This window comes from Haemaphysalis longicornis, unplaced genomic scaffold (genome assembly GCF_048455015.1).
Source record: "Haemaphysalis longicornis isolate Haplotype H1 unplaced genomic scaffold, Haemaphysalis longicornis Haplotype H1 scaffold_10, whole genome shotgun sequence".
Taxonomy (NCBI): Eukaryota; Metazoa; Arthropoda; class Arachnida; order Ixodida; family Ixodidae; genus Haemaphysalis; species Haemaphysalis longicornis.
The window spans coordinates 126,293,374-126,314,452 of record NW_027526204.1 but is presented as its reverse complement, the minus strand read 5'-3'; the positions used below and the strand labels follow the sequence as shown (position 1 = coordinate 126,314,452).

Genomic DNA, 21,079 nt, shown 5'->3' with positions numbered 1-21,079 from the left:
ATGTTGATTCCTCTCTAGGAAAATGCTGTGATGCATATGGCATTGACGTCATAAAACATGGATTCTTTTTTTTTTTCACCACAAATTGAACCTTCTAAATACCACCCCCCCCCCCCCCCCCCCCTACTCCGAAGGGCCCGTTTTTTTTTTTCGGGGACAGGTGGCAACCCTAGCGCCAAGGCTTAAGATGCTGAGTGCACGCATCAGGTTAATCAGGCATACAGCACAGAGCTCAGAATTTGTTTAGGGAAACCCCAATACAAGCATTGAAACCGCATTATGGATAAGGCAACTGTGAACAATGCGGCCACCCCACAATGTGTTCCTGGTAAAGATTAATGTTTGCGATTATCTTTGAAGGCTAGGCATGACTAGTACCACTAAACAGAGCAGTTCTCCCCCAAGACACTGAGTACATGCATCAGGCTAGGTGGGACCCAGCACTTGCCACCAGAGAAGCCGAGCGTAGAGTCAGTAGGTGTTCGAGTACCGCCACTAAGGCACACAAGTCAGCAACAGTGGCCATTTTGCCATCCATCAGTGTTGCAAGATTGCTGCATCTACGGCCTGATGAGCCTCGATTTCAGCCACTGTGTTGTGAATACCCAGTTTCAAAAGTTTTTCATTGGAGGCGCTTACTGGGAGCCCCAGAGCCTGTTTATATGCCTTTCTGATTAATGCGTCCAATTTAGCTGTTTCAGTCTTATTGAGTATGGCATATGGAAGGGTGTAAGCCAGCCGGGACAACACAAAGGCCTCAACAAGCCGAAGTGTGTCCGCCTCTTTCATGCCCGTAGATTTTGTCGTTATTCTTCGGAGCATATGTGTCACTTGTTGGGTAGTTCACTTGAGCCGGCTGATAAGAACTGTGTTTCTGCTGTCCGCCTAAAAGAACATTCCCAAGATTTTGATCTGAGGAGAGATGGCACCACCGGTCTGTGCACTGGATAGGTGCGCTGGCTGCACGAATGTGTGCTCGAGGAAGACGGAGAGAGTGACCGGAGGTCCGGTCTGGGCGAGATCGGCGGAACAGCACGGCGGTGGTGGACCATGCATATCAGGTGGGAACTGTTGTCGCGTGCCATGAGTGCTGGCCTCCCGTTCGCGATCACAACCAGGATGGCGTGATTCGTGAACGCCGTCGAGCTTTGTGCTCGCATGCTTTGGGAGTTCCCAAATAAATGGCTGTGAGTCGACACTACTGCCTACTGTGTTCTCATATCGGTGAACAGGAGCTCGTGTGGTGGCCTACGCCGGAAAAATGCCTAGGTCGCCCCCAGGACCCGCACATATTCCACATCTAACAGTGGGACGCATCCTAAAACTCTATCAGAGTAAAAACAGACTTGTCAAAGAAGGCTTACGTGTTCCTGGCCTTTGACTATCTCCAAGCAGAGGTGCTCCTGGATTTCGATGAACCTAATCTCACTGAAAGATAAACAACGAAGATGCGATCACCAACTGTTATATAGAGACTCAAAGCCAGAAACTGCTATGACCCACAAGAATTTCGTCCCCTCTAATGAAGTCAGGAAAGCTTCGTAATGTCAAGATTTAAGTGCAGACAGTAATGCAACCTGTAGCTGTTCAAATAATCACAATCAAAAAGTGGACGGTGCAAGAACTAAAGTGAGACCTAGGGTTTGCAAGAGAGCAAGTGAGTCCTAATAGTTTTTTATGACCATATTTTGAAAAGCTAAATTGAGTTTTGACTGTTGCTAGATGAAGCCCAAGCATGACTTCACACATAGTTGGACCACAGTGTTAGTGGTCCTACAAGTACCCAAATCTACAACAAAATGACTGCTCCATTAATTGATATAGTTGGGTTGCTACGATACCTCAATGAGCATTCACATGAAAGCAACACACAGCCCGGTATATCCTGGTATAAAGAGCCAGCCAGATTGAGATTGCTTTGCCCTGCTACTACGACACTGAAAGCTGAATTTAGGGTTTCAAGCCCTGAATCAACACCTGGGATGCTGACCACCTAGGGATGTTTAATGGGCACCTCGGTATTTTCAATGCGCACCGAAACCTCAATACACCGCCGTTTTCATTTCTCGCCTCCATCAGAAAAATGGCTGCAGCTGCAGAAATCGAACCTGCATTTTTGAGCTCAGAAGCACAACAGTTTAACCAGTGACCAACCCCAACAATAAACCAGAAATGTCTGTTCTGTTCAAATTGCATGGCATATTAAAAAAACTCCAGGCAGTGTTAACTAATCTACAGCCTCCAGTGAATAGCCCAGTTGTTCCTTCAGCACAAACGGAATGGAGAACTTTCTGTACGGTTATTTGCATACACATTTGCACTGATTGTTGTTATGGCAAGTTCCTTCTGTAGTAGTGACTTGATTCCAATGCTTAGACAGTAACGATGAATGATAACTTTGGCAAGCAATGCTGGAATAACCTGGAGATTGAAGTAGCGTTTTTGTTACGGCTGATTCAAGTGCACAAATCAACTTTTGTTTTCACTTATCCCAAAATAATGCACATCTTTCAATGCAAGTGATTATTCGTTCTAAAACGATGAGACCACTTTGTTGAATTGCGTCAGCAATTACACAGATCAGAAAAGTTTCACACTTCATGAATCAATGTTAGCACCAAGTTCAGTATCAGCACAGAAGGCTGCCACAGAGCTTCAAAATGCTTGGCTAAAGTACTTATCCTATCTATTTTAAGCCTAAAAAAACAATTCTATAATTCTATAAGCCTGCTGTTAACCCTTTCAGCCCTGGAATTTTTCTTTTGAGCAAAAATTCTTTTTTTGGGTGTTTTTGCAGTTTTGAGCTTCAGAAGCATAGAAATGAGAAACTGAGGTGATAGTGTAAGTATTTAAAAATTTAGAGTCACGGCAATTATTTAGGTGGTTAGGCAATTAAAATTTTCCCTTCCAAGTAGAAAGAAGAATTTTTCTTCTTTTTCTAAAAGCTACGACACCGTGAGCTCACAGAAAAAAGTAAGGCTGGTCGATCAAGTACTTACATATTTATGAGCAATTTGATAACCTTGATTGCAGTTTCCGTACCCACCTTGTCGTAACATCCTGTGTCCAGTAGAGTTTCATTTTTATAGCCCCCAGTTCCGCGAAAACTCAATACTGGTAATGTCTATCGCAAGAGGCGTCCTTGGAGAACTCTTGCCCAGAAAAACTGAACTTTTGGTTTTGGTCTCAAAGCGCTAAAAAATATTTTGTGAGGTGTCGTCAAACGACTTTTCTTAATTTTCAAGTAAACTTTGTGAAACTTGTCACTCTTGCCGCTTTTTTTGCCACTGATTTCAAATATGCCATTATTTTTTCTGGTGGTCAATTAGTTCCCAAGATAATTGGGGATAATTAGCCATTTTTGGTCAAACAATAGACAAAACTGTTGGTCATAAAACTGTAAGCCTTGCGTTTTCAAAAAATATGAACCCTGGTGAATGCAATAATCGAATTGTTTTTTTTTTTATTCAGCTCTTGGAACTAATTTTGCTGCTGATTAAAGTTTGGTGGCACTAGTGACAAGGAACCATTCTGAATCTCATTTCAAACACATAATTTTAATAGGCTGTAAAATTAGTTCCAAGAGGTGAATAAAAAAACCGATCCAATTATTGCATTCCCCAGGGTTCATAGTATTGGAAAATATAATAAAGATTACAGTTTTATAACAAACACTGTTTTGTCTATCGTTTGACCAAAAGTGGCTAATTATCTCTAATTACCTTGGGAGCCAATTGACGGACTCAAAAAATAATGGCATGTTTGAAATCAGTGGGATAAAAGCAGGAATGACAAGTTTCACAAAGTTTACTTGAAAAAAGAAGTTGTTTTAAGACCAGTGTCCCTCAAGAAACACTAGCCCACTTAGTTTGGGGAGGGGAGGGTCAAGCTTACCTCTTGGCATACTTTTTCATGTTCTTCGCTTCCCAGTCAACGTCTCCTCCATCGTAGCGGCTCCTTTTTGTTCGCTCAATGCCCTGGCACGAAACGAAAAAAAGGTCAGAGGATAACAAAACAAATGCACGCTTTCCAAAATTAACAATGCGCGGCTATGCAAAAAGAACGTGCGCTACAAAACTAGAATGCCGATTTGAAACAGAGTGGACTTCAGTAATATTCTGACTTAAGTTTGCTACAATGTTTTTTAAAGACAATTCTCACACTGCTAAAAACAGGTCACCTTGTCATTTTTATCGCTGTATGAGCCAAGCTTTTAGCACTGAACTAATTAAGTTAGTAACACAAAGACAGAGTGAAAAAATTGGCTGCCGATCCGCTCCTCTCATTGCAAATGTTGACGAAAAACGACAGTCAGCTGGCGCCCCTGGAAAGTAAAGGCCTCCCTTCTCTTTCCCACTCACCTCTCATGCTGTTCCTCTCCCGTCTCGTTCCTCCCGAGATAACACGCTAAAGGTTTGCTCAAGTCAATTTAAATTTACCGCGTTCCACTGCTCCAAGTTGGGTTCCTCGATGCCAGCGCTGCCGTACAGCGGAGATGCACCCTACTACAATGTTTATAGAACCACGTTGCCCTACTCCACGAGAGTTCCAAGCGGAACGTGCAACCTACCTAGTGGAACCTTTTGTTGCTGTTGCCGTTTGATTTTTTAAATGCCACCAGGAGCTATAGTAGTACGAGCAACAGCAAGTGACCGTTTTCTGCCGTTGATGTAGTATTTCATTTGCTACAGCAAAAACGAAGCATCCATAATTTTTTAAATAAAGGAACACTGCAAATATCCCTTATGCATTGATTTTCTGCCTTATATTTGCGTGATGTCTTCTTGTTCAATATTGTTGACAAGTATGAGCGCTGACACCGGACTTAGACGTTTAGATTTCGCTGTGGGTATATAAGACTATTGGGCGCGGCTTTTGTTTTACTTTGGTCGGGTGGCTGAATTGAGTCAGACAGACAGACAGACTGACCAAAATTTCTGCGTTTAAGTAGTCCAAGAAAGACTATCATCTTTAAAAAGCAGTGAGGGGGCTCACTCATAGCTAAGCACCTGCTGTAGGTACATACACACATGCGCATATATGTAAAAAAACGCCCAAAACAGAGGTAAAGAAATGCAGGCAGGATCGCAGTGCGCTACATGAAAAAATATGACAGCCAAATGACACAGCCTATAATGGTTTGGGAGGTTGTAGTAATGGCCACAACCTCCCATGAATACGCCAATTAACCCTTGGCCCTCAGTCCCCAGCGGCTGCGAAGCAACTGACCACGGCGGCGGTCAGACCTGCGACGCAGCAGAGGGTGCTAAGAATCCCCGGATCCGGACAGGCCGCCAATGGAATCTGAACCTGGCAACGTTTAACGCGCGAACCTTATCTAGCGAAGCAAGTCTCGAGGTGTTGTTCGAGGAATTAGAGGGCATTAAATGGGATGTAATAGGGCTTAGTGAGGTTAGGAGGGCAGGCGAAGCCTTTACAGTGCTGAAAAATGGACACGTCCTATGTTACCGTGGTCTAGAGGACAGAAGAGAACTGGGAGTGGGATTTCTAGTCAATAAAAGCATAGCTGGCAACATAGACGAATACTACAGCATTAACGAAAGGGCAGCAGGTCTTGTAATTAAGCTAAATAAGAGGTACAAGCTCAAGGTGGTGCAGGGCTACGCGCCCACATCCAGCCACGACGACCAAGTAGTGGAATGCTTCTATGAAGATGTGGAATCAGCAATGGCTAAAGTAAAAACACAGTATACCGTAGTTATGGGGGACTTCAATGCTAAAGTAGGCAAGAATCAGGCTGGAGACAAGGCAGTTGGGAACTATGGTCTGGGCTCTAGAAATAGCAGGGGGGACCTACTAGTTGAGTTTGCAGAACGGAATAACCTACGCATACTGAATACCTTCTTCCGTAAATGGGAGAGTCGGAAGTGGACCTGGAGGAGCCCGAATGGGGAGTACAAAAATGAAATAGACTTCATATTATGCGATAACCTTGGCGTCGTGCAGGATGTGGAAGTGCTCGGAAGGGTAAGGTGTAGTGACCACCGTATGGTAAGATCTCGAATTAGGCTAGATTTGAGGAGGGACCGCAACAAGCTTGTACGAAAGAAGCCGATAAATGAGCTAACAGTAAGACGTAAAGTAGAAGAATTCAGGATCGCGCTGCAGAACCGATATTCCGCTCTTAACGGGGAAGCCGAGTTTACGACACAGGAAGCCAGCGACAACCTTACACGCATTATCACGGAGTGTGCAGTAGAAGTCGGGGGCACTATGACCAGACAGGATACTGGTAAACTTTCACAGGAGATGAAAGATCTAATCAGGAAACGGCAAACCATGAGAATATCCACCGCAGCTGACAGAATAGAACTAGCGGAGCTCGCGAAGTTAATCAATAAGCGTAAGACAGCTGACATACGGAAGTATAATATGGAGAGGATCGAATACGCTGTAAAGAATGGAGGTAGCCTGAAAGCAGTGAAGAGACGTCTTGGTGTGGGGAAAAATCAGATGTATGACTTAAGGATAAGCAAGGCAATGTCATCACAAATAGGGATAAAATAGTCACAGTGGCCGAGGAGTTCTATAGGGATCTCTACAGTAGCCAGGACATACAGGATAATGCCGAACGAGACAGTAATTCACAGGAGATAGACATCCCACCAGTAACGACCGAAGAAGTAAGGAAGGCTTTGAAAGAAATGAAAGGGGGCAAAGCACCTGGTGAGGATCAGATAACAGCAGACCTCTTGAAGGATGGTGGAGAAATTGTACTTGAAAAACTGGCAAACCTGTATACGCAATGCCTAATGACCGCAATGGTACCGGAATCTTGGAAGAACGCGAACATCATCCTAATCCATAAGAAAGGCGACATGAAGGACTTGAAAAATTACAGGCCGATCAGCTTACTGTCAGTCGTCTACAAGGTATTTACCAAGGTAATCGCTAACCGAATCTCTGCAACCTTAGATTTCAGTCAACCTAAAGAACAAGCAGGGTTCCGTAAAGGTTATTCAACAATGGACCATATTCACACGATCAATCAGGTGATAGAGAAGTGCACTGAGTATACTGAACCCCTATATATAGCCTTCATAGATTATGAGAAAGCATTTGACTCGGTCGAAACCCTAGCAGTCATTCAGGCATTACGGAACCAGGGGGTAGATGAGCATTATGTAACAATACTAGAGGATATCTACAATGGGTCTACAGCTACGATCATCCTCCATAGGGAGAGCAGTAAAATACCTATAAGAAAGGGTGTCAGACAAGGAGACACAATCTCTCCAATGCTATTCACAGCATGTTTACAAGAAGTATTCAGAACGTTGAATTGGGAACAGGTGGGTGTAAGGGTTAATGGAGAATACCTCAGTAACCTCAGATTTGCTGATGACGTTGCCTTGCTAAGTAACTCGGGGGACGAATTGCAAAGCATGCTTTCCGCACTGGGCGAACAGAGTAGAACCGTGGGACTGAAAATTAATATGCAGAAAACTAAAGTAATGATCAATAACCTCGGGACAGAACAGCGGTTTGACATAGGTGGCGAGGCAGTGGAAGTGATAAGCGAATATATCTACTTAGGCCAAGTTGTGACCCCAGATCCCAACCATGAGGCAGAGATAATTAGAAGGATCAGAATGGGGTGGGGTGCATATGGAAGACATTCTCAGATAATGAATAGCAGCCTACCATTGTCGCTGAAGAAGAAAGTGTATGACAGCTGCATCTTACCGGTACTCACCTACGGGGGAGAAACTTGGAGGCTCACTAAGAGGGTTCAACTTAAATTGAGAACGACTCAGCGGGCAATGGAGCGGAAAATGATAGGTGTAACATTAAGGGACAAGAAGAGAGCGGAGTGGGTCAGGGAGCCAACTGGTGTTAAAGACATATTAGTAGAAATTAAGAAGAAGAAATGGATGTGGGCAGGGCATGTAATGCGAAGGCAAGATAACCGCTGGTCATTAAGGGTAACAGAGTGGATCTCTAGAGAAGGCAAGCGCTGCAGGGGGCGGCAGAAAGTTAGATGGGCAGATGAGATCAAGAAGTTTGCGGGGATAAATTGGTCACAGTTGGCACAGGACCGAGGCAATTGGAGAATAATGGGAGAGGCCTTTGCCCTGCAGTGGGCGTAGATAGACTGGCGATGATGATGATGATTATGATAATGGTTTCAATGAACGGAATTTGTTTGGGTCTACAGAGGTAATCCTACGCTTTGAAGCCATTCTACTGATCATCTCCCTCTTCACTTGTAGGAAGAGAACGATCTCTTCGCACATGGTCCAGTGCCTCACCTACCACATACAGAACGACCAAGAAAATAGCCTGACAAATCTTAACATGTTTAAGGAAAAATGCTTCACCTAAAGGACAGATCACAAGCCCCCCGTCTAAGGATGGCAACTGTTGAAATACGAAGCTTTCTGCGTGCAAACATAAAATGGTGAAGTGCCAAAGTCAAAGCCGCTGAAATCGAAGTCAAAGCATCAATGATGAAAAAGCAAACTGCCTGAGAGTCAAAGTCTAAATTCAGACAACAGCAAACAAATTCCTCATGAGAAAGCTAAGCGACAACCCCCCCTGCCCCCCTCATCGTCTAAAATACAAACGGCCAAAGTTCAAAGTCAATCGAACCCAAAGGAAATGCTGAGCAACCTGAATGCGACGATGGTGCAATCAAGGGTTGAAGCGGGCCTGACCCTTTTGGAGCAGCTCGGGGAGCAGGAATGATGCCGTTTTGGAGCAGCTTTGGAGCAGCAAAAGGGGGGTTTTGGAGCAATTTTAGAGCATTAGAAGGCAGAATTAGGAGCAGTGCAAGTCTGTTTGGAGCACAGTGGTAGATTAACATATCGTTTATCAGCAATTTTAGATGCGACTGCATCTCATTCACTCGCCTTGTCCCTCCCTTCATACGGTGTTGTTGTCCGCCCACACCCCTCCCCCATTCTCCTCACCGCGCGAGCTGCGCTCTCCGCCGCTCACCCCCTCTCCTCTCCGATAGCGAACACTCTTCCGCAAGGGGCATTGGATTGGATTCGATTGGGTTGGGTTGGCTTGGATTTTGATTGGATTAAGTGCATTGTGTTGCGTCATAGCCGTGGTCGTTCCAGCACCGGCGTTCCGATTTCGGGCACGTGCATAGACTTGATCTTCGCTGCAAATTGCACGGTGGTCCCGTTACTTCACCATCCACTACCTGTACACTTCAGCGACCACAAGGCCGTCATCGTTAACGTTACGCCGCGTGTTAAATAAAGAATACATCATACGCGTCCCTCACACATTTCACGCAATTAGAGAATCAACACAACGGAAACACCAAGTGAACACCCAAGATGCGTCGCATCTCCACAGGGTTCCCCTCGCAGGAAGGTGGGGTAATTTTTTCATTTCTGGTGAACACAAAAAACAAAACTATAAATGGCTTTTACTCAACATTCCAGCAATCCTGAGTCGACCACATTCTCAACAAGTAAGAAAGATATATGCTCCCGGAATTAATGTGTCACCGCTGACAGAACAATAACAAAGAAAAAACCAGTGATCTCGTTTTGTTGTAAACAACACTCGCCTAGCACTGAAATTTACATTTAAGAGGACATACTTAAAATTACCAGTTCCCTTTGTGGCGGCCCTTATTATACACTGAAGGTTCCCGTGACATTTACTTGAGGGAGCCGGAATGAAATGGTCGTCCACATGGCGACATTTTACTGGGACACAATCTGGCAGGAAGCGGAATTCAGACAATCGCCGTTTACCCACTGAAATCTAGTAAAGCATTTCATTGACTGAAAGAATGCAACGGGAAGTGACGTACACACTAAAAGAACTTTTCATTTAGAGCCAGGTGTGTGTGTAATATTTAGGGACAAAAAGAGACAAGTTACTCACGTTCTGAAATGTCTTGACAACAGTCTTGCAGGCCTGGCAAGCAGGCAAAACATCTTTGCGCACGACCCGCTCGCCCAGATCGCTGATGTCTATGGCCGTCGCAAACTGCACTTCCGCCCGGCAGACGGCAGTGAAGCCAACGAAAAGAAGCCCCAATGTGGAGAGGAGGAGAGGTGAAGCTCGAGCCATGGCTGCTGCTGCTGCCTGCAGTGTACGCAAGGGTCTCGCTGTAAATTTCGTACAGTGAATTGCGCGGGAACATTTATTGCGGTCATTATGCCCAGTACATCATCCTGTTCAGTATATCATCCTGTTCACGGGATCTTACACCTTAAGAGGCTCATGAAAACAAGACGCAACTATGTTTAATTAAAATGAACTAGCCTTTGGGAACACAGTCAGCCCTACTCCAGCCACGAAAGATGTTTTTAACTAAAAAAAAAAAACTGGATGAAATGTTGAAAAACATTCCAATTTCACGCTAATTTCATGGCAGGTCGCCATGACAGAACATGGCGACCCGCTGCAGTAGCTCAGTGGCTAAGGCGTTGAACTGCTGAGCACGAGGACGCGGGTTCAATTCTCGGCTGCGGTGGCTGCTTTTCTGATGGAGGCGAAAAGCGAAAACACCCATATGTACCAATATTTCGGCGCACACTAAAAATCCCCAGATGGTCAAAATTAATCCAAAATCCTCCTCTACGGCGTGCCTCTACCGCCTGCATTTCATCAGCAAGTTAAACCCTACAATCAATCAATCAACAAAACATGGCAGGAGTGACGCAACGTGAAAACATTGTTTTCAACTGTACATTAGCTTAATCTGTACTGTTGGGCTAGTTGGTAGTTCATTTTAAAAATAGCTACAGTGCAAACAGAAACAAGAACACAGAAAAATGACAGGACGAGCGCTAGTCCCGTCGTCTTTTGGTGTCCTTGTTTCTGTTCGCGCTGTAGCTATTTTCAAAATGCATGTTAGCATTGAAGTGACATGATCAAAGGGGACTAAAGGTCACGCTACAATTGCAATTCATGTTTCTGGGTGGTGGCTTAGGTTGCTGGCCGCCGCCAATCGCAAAAACTAGTTCCTGTGACGTCGTAGAGAAATCACTGGAAAATGGCTGGGGTCTCGTCACTGCTTTATTTGTTTTATCTGATGTCTAGATTATTTGCTTGAAGTTTGCGATAAAATCAGTATTATTGTTATTGGGACAAAGCAACCTCTTTAACAAACCAAACTTGCATTTTATCTTTATGGCCCGTTTAAAGGGGAACTCAAACTGTAGTTACACACGTCCACCCGGTTTCGAGTTTACTTCAAACAGTCAAAATACGTTGTGGCCTCAAGAGTGTGAATTTGTATCGAATGCCTTGCTTGTTCTAGGCAGTACAGTTTATAGACAGACACTAAGCACAACGTACAGCCTTTGTCAAAACTCTGTAGGCCCCACTGAAAGTTTCCGGACCCCAAATTATCCAAAGCAAAAGCCTGATGTTCGAGTGTGAGAACTATTTATAATAGCAGGAAAGGAGGTTTTTTTTCAGCTTTCTGGCATAAAATATTTCAGCCTCATTCAAGATATAAGCTTGTACTTTGAATTATTTGTCCCCTCCTATTTTTTGACAAGGCCTAAAATGATTGACAATGACTGCACTTGCTGTAGAAGCCAATTGCAGAGTAGCACTTCCTGCTCGAAGCTGTGTAGGTTCGAAGTGTAGTGCTTTTAAAAACGACAAAGGAAACGAGGCTTTGACATCCTCTCGCTTAAGCCCTTGTTCCGAAATGTTTGAATAGAATAATTCCACCAAAATAAAACCCTGAAGGTGCCGACAGCGTCAGTAGAGTGAGAGACTCAACAGCAAGTTGTTACAAGCTAAATACAATGAAAGAAAGATGGCTGAAAATACAGGCGAGAGAACAGGTATGAGTAGAAATGCATGGATTTAGTCACTAATGCTATAAAAACTAACTGAAGCTCTCTTTTCCGAAGGTCATCTCCGTCTAGAACCTCGTGAGGAAGTCACGACACTGTTATATTTACTGATGGTTCTTAGGCATAAAGCTTTGCCACTAGTTGTCCGTCAGTCATCCCAGAAACTTTTGGCCACTCTTTGCTTAGGTTCTTTCCAAGGTGCTAAGCACCAGGTCAGGCAACAGGCAGAAATCCTGAGCACCTGCATTGATTCACATCAAATTTAGGGAACCTTGTTGTTCATACGCATTTTATTTTCATTTATTCAGGTACACCTAAGGGCCCTTAGTAAGAGGGTATTCCTTGGGGGAATATGCACACACACACACACACACACACAAAAAAAAAAGGACAGGTATTGGTGAAATATAAATCACAACCAAGTAGGCAGAAGCATTATTAGGATTTCGCGCAGCAGGAATTGAAAGTAGGAATCAGTAGTACTGTTGCCGTGCTGATTGGAATGACATTGTTGTATGACTCGTGAAGGTAGGTGACCTCAATGGTAAAAAAAAGGGGGTGGGGGTAATACGGAGCGTCGAAGCTCATGGGCTTATTATGTCCAATGTAGCAACGATAATCAACAGATACGATACAACGAAGGCTTATTCAATTTGAGCGTGTTTTCCTAGTTTCAGCAGAAAGATTTTCAGGCTGCACAAATCCTACACAGCGTAAATTCTTCATTTTCTCACACTATCTAGCAGTGAACAAAAAATCAAAATTTGGATTAGCGCACTGTATAAGCTTGAAGACATGACTCCTGCAGCTTTGGACAATGCGGTGAGTGACTGCATTTACTATTGGGCAGCTTGATACTTTCTTGCCCAGGTTAAACCAACAAAGTATCTAAAGGAACGTCAAATGTACCTCAACCTTGAGTCTAATGGTACATGAGCGTACCAAGGGATGAAATTCATTCGCTGTTGGACGAACATCATAGCAGGGAATAGTAATTTAGCACTGACTATGGCTAGTCAGTGAGCAGAAGCTGTTTGGCCAGTTGGGTAAAAATCAATATAGACCGCGTTGACCATTAATTGTGAGGTGGACGGCTAGCAGGGAGCACCAATGGACTGCCCGGAGGCGTGTCCGATGGACCAGTGCTGACTACATCCGACATACCTCTAGACTTCCAAACCTGGGTACGACCGACACCCTGTGTGATCTACATACGTCCAAAGTACATTTAACCTCTGGGACTGGGGCCCACCCGACATGGCTTTGGACACAGTGTTAAATTAAATGTTTTACCCTGGTAAGTACAAATTGTATAGGCTTTAAAAGAGTAGCGACACCAAATTTTAGCTTTTTAGTTTTTATGCCGTAAATAATACCTCATCACCCACTAATAATGAAAGTTGAGCAAAAACCGACCAGCAGCTGGCATAGAAATAGTTACAATGCATTTCCTTTAACCAGTTTCGGTTTCGATCACTGGCAGCACGGACAGCTGGCCGTTCTGGGAAGTGCCGGACGGTATTACGTCACACTGTTCTGGCTGAAAAACTGCAAGTTGTGACGTCAATCAAGAACCAGTGCCGCCACACGTGTTTTCCGTATCGTCTGCATAGGTCTCACGTGGTCTGCATTGGCCCACCCTAGCTTGCGGCAGCAACTGGGACGCAAGAAATTAGAAAAGTGATTTCAAAATTCATGCAATTAGATAGACATTATTTAGTGCATTTAATTTTTAACTGGGACACCACATTAAGTTTCTTCCTGTCCATAATCTTGCCCTTCCATTGCTTTTTGAAAATGCAGCGTTAATGTTTTGCCCCTTTGCCAAAGTTGACGATGCCGTTGAGACACCCGCCCTGATGAAACGAGACTACCAACAAGAGCAGCACAGGAGAACGTTTCTGCTTCTGAAAAGGGCTACCCGTCGTCACCAGAAACAGCTGGTTCCCAGGGCGCGGACTGCCTCGATTTTGCTGGAGCTGGCAACCTGAGGTAGCTCGCGGCCGGGCCAATTAAAATTGGTTTTCGTTGTGTTTCCCGATGCGGCTCGCTGCAAAAATTGTTGGAAGGCTTCTTCAAAAATTGCATAAGTCAATTATATTAGTTTTAGAATTTCAAATTTCGTGTCAGTACTCCTTTAAGGGAAAAAAAGATGCGTATAGGGTCCCACACAGAAGGTTGTGTTTCCCAACCACTGAAATATTCTGCCCATTTAAGTTCTACTCTATTAGAAAGATAGCACAAAAGTATTGGCTTGGAGAAGTATTTGCTAGCGGAGTTACATTCCCCAATTAGTTTAGGCATTAGGCTACCCTCTTTCCCTACTACAGCTAAAACATGACAAAGGCATTTCTTTTTTCTAAAATTTGCAGTATGTGGCTTCAAGCGTGCAACAGCCGTAGGATTATTAGGACCTGAAGGTGTCACTAACGTAAAAGTATTGGCAAACAAATTAAAAGACTAGCAAACTCGGGTCGACTCAGCAGCCTCATGAAATGAACCCTGCTTAGAAGGGCCGATAAACATTGAGCGCACTAGCAAAAGAAACCGAATATGCTTCATGCGCACATCGAAGTAGAGCGGAGCTGAATCTGCATCTTTCGGTTACCCAAACGTCTGCATATTACCGCTTCCAAGATTTACTTCCAGAATACATAAATTTCTATTTCAGTGCGCACACCCTATAAAAGTTTTGATATTACTCCGAACAGAGTGAGCATTTTGGCAACAGCCGCAGCCGGCAGTTTGTTTTGAACATACCAGAACACAAAATACCAAACTAGACTAGTTTTTTCCGTGCAAGCAGAACCCCAATGTCAGTAGTAACGTAAACAAATTCATTTTTCCCATTATTTGCGCAACCGGCGATGTCATCTTCACAGAAATATAACTATCGAGCGAGCATACAATGCCAACTCTCAGCTCACTACGGCGGTACTACAATGAAATAAACGATCCTAAAAACGTGAATGGCTCACGTACGTGAATATATGGCTCCCATGCATCATCTGAAACAAAGTAGCCTGAAATTGATTACCGTAGTCGCAGAAAAGTTAGCTGAAAACCCCGAACCCATCACTAGGCACCCCCTGAATGAATAGGCCGCCAAAGGCTGATCGCCTTCTTACCTCTAGTTTCAGTTCGCGTGCTCAGCAGTTGCCCAAGACAACGTTGTATTGCACGATCGCGTATTCTGAATGAAACAGACGACCGTCAATACATAACATCGAAGCCGAACGACCGAACAGTGAGCAGCAGGCTACCAATCGACGTTGTCCACGAAATTTATGCCGAATGGAGTGATGTCCATGGCGGTTGGGCTGATGCCGGCGCTATGCGCTACACAGAGTACTACTGCGGCTTAGTTCTTCGGCCAGTGAAAGACATCGCGACATTAATTAGATGCAGTAGACGAAGTTAGTTGCTGCAGTTGTCATTTTCCAACTGAATAAAATTCGAAACATATGCTCGGTTGCCTCTTTCACTGCGCTGAAAGAGCTCAGCTGGATGAGCCGGTGAATCGGACTTCTACCCTTCTACGTGGCTACTAAAATTCATTATTCCTAAATTCACTCTGACTGCATAACGGCTTTGTTATCCTCGGCATCATTTGCGAGTAGTTGACTGCGCCTGCTCAAAATGAAGCGCAAGAGAGCGGAGGGCCCATGCGAAGGCAGGCAGCCCCGAAGAAAAAGACGTATAAAAAAACGCGGAAAGGACAAACACCAAAATTGGGATGAAAACCTGCGTGGTCGCACAGAATTTGGCGAAGAGGCCTAGAACTCCGTAAATATGTTCTCAAACAGCTATTTAGCCACGTATTCATTGTTTAATACAAGCGTGCGATACAGCACTGCTGGGATAACGCAGTCGTATGGTTGGCTTTTCCGCATGGTCAAGTAGCTTGCTGGGAAGCCGATGGCAAGACCAACGTTTATAGAACCAAGGTTCTATAAACGTTGGGCAAGACTTCGTTATTTACTGCTGAAAAGTAGTCCAGTAAACTAGTTTCGGTTTCGGCATGACGGATACGCGCTGTGTTGAGTGTGCTGAACCGCAATTACCAATCATGCAGGCAAATTGGAGACTCCTTCTCTACGTTTCATTTGATTCTAAGCAGAAGCCAACGCTTTCACTGGTGAACTCCGACTGTTCGACTTAATACATTATACCGTCGAACTCTGAACCGTCCAGAAACGCCGTCAATCTGCAGTTTTGGGGGCGGGCACTGATATGTAAACTCTTCTTGAGCTGAAAACTGGGCAGCACCACGGGCACGTGTAGCGTGCTTACATAGCGCAGGTGTGCTATACCGTTAGAGCAGCACGCGCACACTACGGCTCGAAGTGAAATCCCATTTCGATCGCGCTGAGTTAGGAAGACCCCAAGGAGTATCGGAGACCCGCAGTTCAGAAAGCGTATAGCGGAAGCTTGCGCTGCAGAACCAATGAATCCTGCGCTCAATCCTCACCGCCGCCCGTTCCAATATATTTGATGAACATCATGCAGGCTTTCGGTCGTGGCGCAGGTTTCATACCTGAGGATAGCAGCCGTACTGCACTGGCTAAGTTGCCTATACAGCATAAAGGCGTGTCAACACTTGGACGGCTTAAAAACGTCACGCTGTCTAAACACTGCATAGTTAATTAGCGCTGGTCGTAATGTTTAAAAACAATTGGCCAGTAAACATTTTGCCAGTAATGTGGTAACTGGCATCGCAAAGTACATTCAATAGCTAACTTTGTCAAACACCAATAGTCCGAGTCGTACTCACATTGGTGGTTGCGCCATCTTTCTATTTTTTAAATGTGTGATCACTCGCACACTACTTAAAAAGCACCGTCTCCGTAACCGGGCCAAGTAAAATTTCAATTGGCTGTCAAACCAAGCAACAGAATTCGCATTGGCTACGTGTATGCTAATTCCTAATCAAAATTCCAATTGGCTGCGACAGCCTCCTCTTTCTTGTCACTTAACATCAATGTTGTGGGAGCATGGCTGGCTTTACATTATAAAAATAGCTGACTGGCATTCATGGCTGTAAATTTGATGTTGGCCTCATCTTGAACTTATTTCCAAGCCCAACATGTGGTTGACCAGTGATGGTCCTGTCCGTCCAATTGATCAATTTTCATTTAGCGGCGATGTGACACCCCACCATCGCTAAAGTGCTCCAAAATTTCGCAAAAATGTGCAATTTTGTGGCTATGGCCAGGATTCCCACAGACAATTTTCCAGAACCAGCAGCAAAACTCGTTCGACACTCAGGGCTGCCACCGCCAGTTGCAAACAGTTTGACATCTGGGCATCGTGAGCATTAGTCAGCAGGAATAATGTGGGCTACGTGAAAAATTGAAGCAGAAGAAAGAATGTATGTTTTTTTTTTCATTTATTTATTCCCTGCATAATCAGCTGGGCAAAATCTGGAAGTCACGCCAAGTAGTCACCCACTCACAAATACAAGCACACGAATTCCAGTCCATCTTTCAAGCCCACTTGAGCACTCAAAGCCACATAGCCACAGATTTCCAAACAAACATTTCTGACTCTGTTAGCAGTTATTTGCAGCCACTGAGTACGGTGTACAGTAATATATCGTTATGATAAATGCGAAAACAACATATATGTACCGGACATTGCACCGCAAACATGACAATGCATGCCTAGTTTAGCTAAAGCCCACCTTAACAATCAAAGCCACACAGCGACGTATTTCTAAACAAACATTTATGGCTCCATGAGCAGTTTTTTTTTTTTGCAGTCACTGAGTATGGTGAACAGTAATTTCTTCATGATAAATGTGAAAACAACACATATGTACCAGCCGTTGCACCACAAACAAGACTAAGTGACCCTGTCCATTCCAGAGTATAGGGACGAAGGCCCTTTTGACTTTTTTTTATCTGATTCGGGATTGGTCAAGGTTCTTCAGATATTTTCTCCTAATGCTGTCAATTTTTTCCACGTTCCTTATTGATTTCATTTTCCTCTCCCTCTTAATTGTGTCTACGTACTCCCTCCCTCCTTTCTTTTATTTTTCGCCTCACTATGTTTACCCCCATCTGAGGTAGCAATCCCCGCAGTTTGTGGGGTTGTAACCTTTTCCGTGTTCAATAAATCTCTCTCTCTCTCTCTCTCTCTCTCTCTCTCTCTCTCTCTCTCTCTCGCTCTCGCTCTCGCTCTCGCTCTCGCTCTCGCTCTCGCTCTCATAGATAGCGACCTGCCCATACTAGCCGGCGACAATGGGCGCCAGCGCCCGAAAAATATTGTCACATAGCCAAGGACGACGTAGCTTCCTTCTGGGAACAAAGTTTATTGGAGCGAACTTGCGCTCCTCTAAGAACTCAAAGAATACACAAGCGATGAAGGAGCCGTCAACAAAGTGACATGCGCAGGCGAGCGTCGACGAATTCAATAACGTGGCGTCTACACTCCGAGCATTTATCTTTCGGCGGGACTGTTTCGGGAGCCATCAAATCATACCGAGAAAACTGGAGATCAAAGATTATTCAAGTCTAGTGACGTCAGCGCTAAGCACTCTCCCTCTAAAATACGATTGCTCATGCGGCATACAAAAGAAAAGAAAGGATACACAAAAGTAAATAAACAATGCATGATTCGCGGCATTACCCCCCTCTAGTAGTGCATCGACCCGATGCTAAAATAAAACGGCAGTACAAACAAAATGCTCCCATATCTTGCGTAGTAATGCTTGAGGCGAACCACGTGGAGGACTTCGGGTCACGTGCGTCAGCGACCCCAAGTCCGGAATCCGGAAGCGGATCCAGCGATGTTCCTGAATTACTGTCGGGGACCCCCTCGTATACTTGGCCAACGCGTCCTGGAATTCGGTAGGGTCCTAAATACCGTGGCAGAAGCTTCTCACTGAGTCCGCGTCGTCGAATTGGAGTGCAAATCCGCGCAAGATCACCTGAGTGATATTCGGCGACTCGGCGTCGCAGACTGAAGCGTCCGGCATCCACCAGCAGCAAGCTGGCGGCCCTCCTCCGCACGCTGTAGGTATCCCTGGACGTCCGCGTTGAGGTCGTCGTCTTCTGCGAGTGGCAGCATGGCGTAGGGCACCGTCGTCGGCTATCGACCGTAGACAAGCTCGAATGAACTAATCTGAGTAGTTCCCTGGATACCTGTATTGTACGCGAAAGAGACATAAGCGGGTATTTTGCCGCATGTTTTATGTCCAACGTCGACGTACATACATAGCATATCGGCCATTGTCTTGCTCAGGCGTTCGGTTAGGCCGTTTGTCGGGGCGTGTTACGCCGTGGCCTTCTGGTGTCCCGTGTTGCTGTAGCGCAGGGCGCCTTGCATGAGCGCTGCAGTGAATTCCGTTCCGCGGTCCGTTATGATGACTTCAGCGGCCCCATGTCGCAGCACAACTTGTTGGATGAAGAATTTTGCGACTTCTTCAGCAGTCCCGCTGGGAAGAACGGCTGTCTACGCGTAGCGCGTCATGTAGTCTGTCGCTACAACAACCCACCTGTTCGCGGCTCGTGACGTAAGGAACGGACCAAGAAGGTCCATTCAGTGCTGGAAGGGCTTCGATGGCACGGCGATGGGTTGCAGAAGTCCGACGATGTTGCATCCTTCGATGGAACATCGCTGTTGCATCCTTCAAGGTAGTCGATTATGCCTCGCAACCCGGGGTCGGCACGCTAATGGGCGGCTATGTCGCTTTCCATAACAATGCCGATAAACTCTGCGTCTTCATCGGTGTCCGTGTCCTATAGCGGCGGGCCGACAGGGGCGCGTGACAGGCAGTCGGCGTCCGAATGCTTCTTGCTCGATTTGAAAACGATGGTCCTGTCCAATTCTTGCAAGCGCAGGCTCCATTGTCCTAAGCGGCCAGAGGGGTCCTTCAAGTTGGCGAGACAATAGAGAGCATGGTTAGTCTGTTACCACGCTAAATTGCCTGCCGTATGCATACGGGCGAAGCTTAGAAATGGCCCATTTTACGGCACGGCACTCGTTTTCAGAGACCGAATAGTTTTTTTCATCTTTTGGTAGAGTGGCGTAAGCTATTACTTTTTCGCAGCCGTTCTGCTTTCGGACGAGGACAACACCCAAGTCTACGTCCAGGAAGTCTACGTCCAGTCTCGGGAAACTCGGGAAAGCTGGAGTGAAGTAACGTCATCTGCTGTTATTATTTCTCTGTAAAATACGCAGTCGTCGGCGAATACGCGAATTGACGAGGAAATATTACAAAATATTTTATTGACAAATAAAAACACAGAAGAGGGCCAAGCACAGACCCCTGGGGGACACCAGAGGAAACACACACATGGCTAGAGACATAGTCATTTAATTTTACTGACTGCCATCGGTTTGTTAGAAAGTTTTCAATTCAGGTTATTTTACTTCCACCAAGATGAAGGTTTCTAATTTTAAACATTAGGCGTTTATAGCGAACTCGATCAAAAGCCTTCGATAAATCAATAAAGATAGCATCGGTGCAAAGGGTCATGCAGTGTGAAACGCGGAGGTGTGTAACCATGCAGCTCAAAAAAAAGGAGGAAGGAGGAATGCCTTTATTATCAGAGGGGGCACGAATGTCCTGTTGGGGAAGGAAAGGGACATGAAGGAAGGGAGGGAATAATCGAAAAAAGAACATGTTCAAGGTTCAATCACCCGAAATGGTGGATAGCATTGTAAAGTCCGTGAACATATAGTTCGCAGAAACCGTGAAGAGATAGGTGCGACGATTTTATAGGTGTCGGTCCATGTTATTACACCACCTTGTAAAGACCACTGGTTAGTGCGTATTCAATAACTTTCTCAAGCACTGAGGGGTCCTCTCGAACGCGTTGCAGGTGCGCTTCTTCATCACCGGGTGGGGAACCGAGGTCCAATAGTGGCTCGCGATCGGTCTTGAAGTGCTCAGATTTTTTCCTAAACACATGTTGGTTGTTGACAAACAAGCTGTTCCGGTTGAGGTGGGTGACTATAAGCGTGAACAGAAATGTCCAAGTAACTTGCAGATGAGAAGTTAGACCTATAGTTTGTGGAAACAGTCTGCATGGTTGCCGGATTTTTTTTAAAAAAGGTAGTGCATGAGTTAAATTCCTGTCCGTTGGCAAGCAACCTGAATCCAGTGATTGTTGGAATAATAACGAAAGCAGGTAAGCTGAGTGGAGGATAGTTAATTTTAGGAGCTTTGCAGTAATTTTGTCCGGTCCAGGGCTAGTCTGATAGGCGGTCAATGGCGAAGGTCACGCCATGGGCTGTAATTACAATCGGTGTGAAACTATGGGCTC

General features: G+C 45.1%; 1 protein-coding gene across 6 annotated transcripts in view; it reads right to left on the bottom strand.

Annotated features, from left to right (window-relative positions):
• Creld (Cysteine rich with EGF like domains) overlaps window positions 1–15,115 on the bottom strand; it is a 45,417-nt gene extending 30,302 nt beyond the window's left edge. For all 6 annotated transcript variants that reach the window (XM_077690650.1, XM_077690651.1, XM_077690652.1 and 3 more), the window contains exons 1-4: window positions 14,936–15,115; window positions 9,874–10,077; window positions 3,895–3,977; window positions 1,365–1,428 (exon numbers count right to left, since the gene is read on the bottom strand). In XM_077690650.1, coding sequence (XP_077546776.1) covers window positions 1,365–1,428; window positions 3,895–3,977; window positions 9,874–10,062 — 336 coding nt within the window. In that variant the 5' untranslated portion in view covers window positions 10,063–10,077; window positions 14,936–15,115. The remainder of the gene's footprint in view (window positions 1–1,364; window positions 1,429–3,894; window positions 3,978–9,873; window positions 10,078–14,935) is intronic.
• Window positions 15,116–21,079: the final 5,964 nt, after the last annotated feature.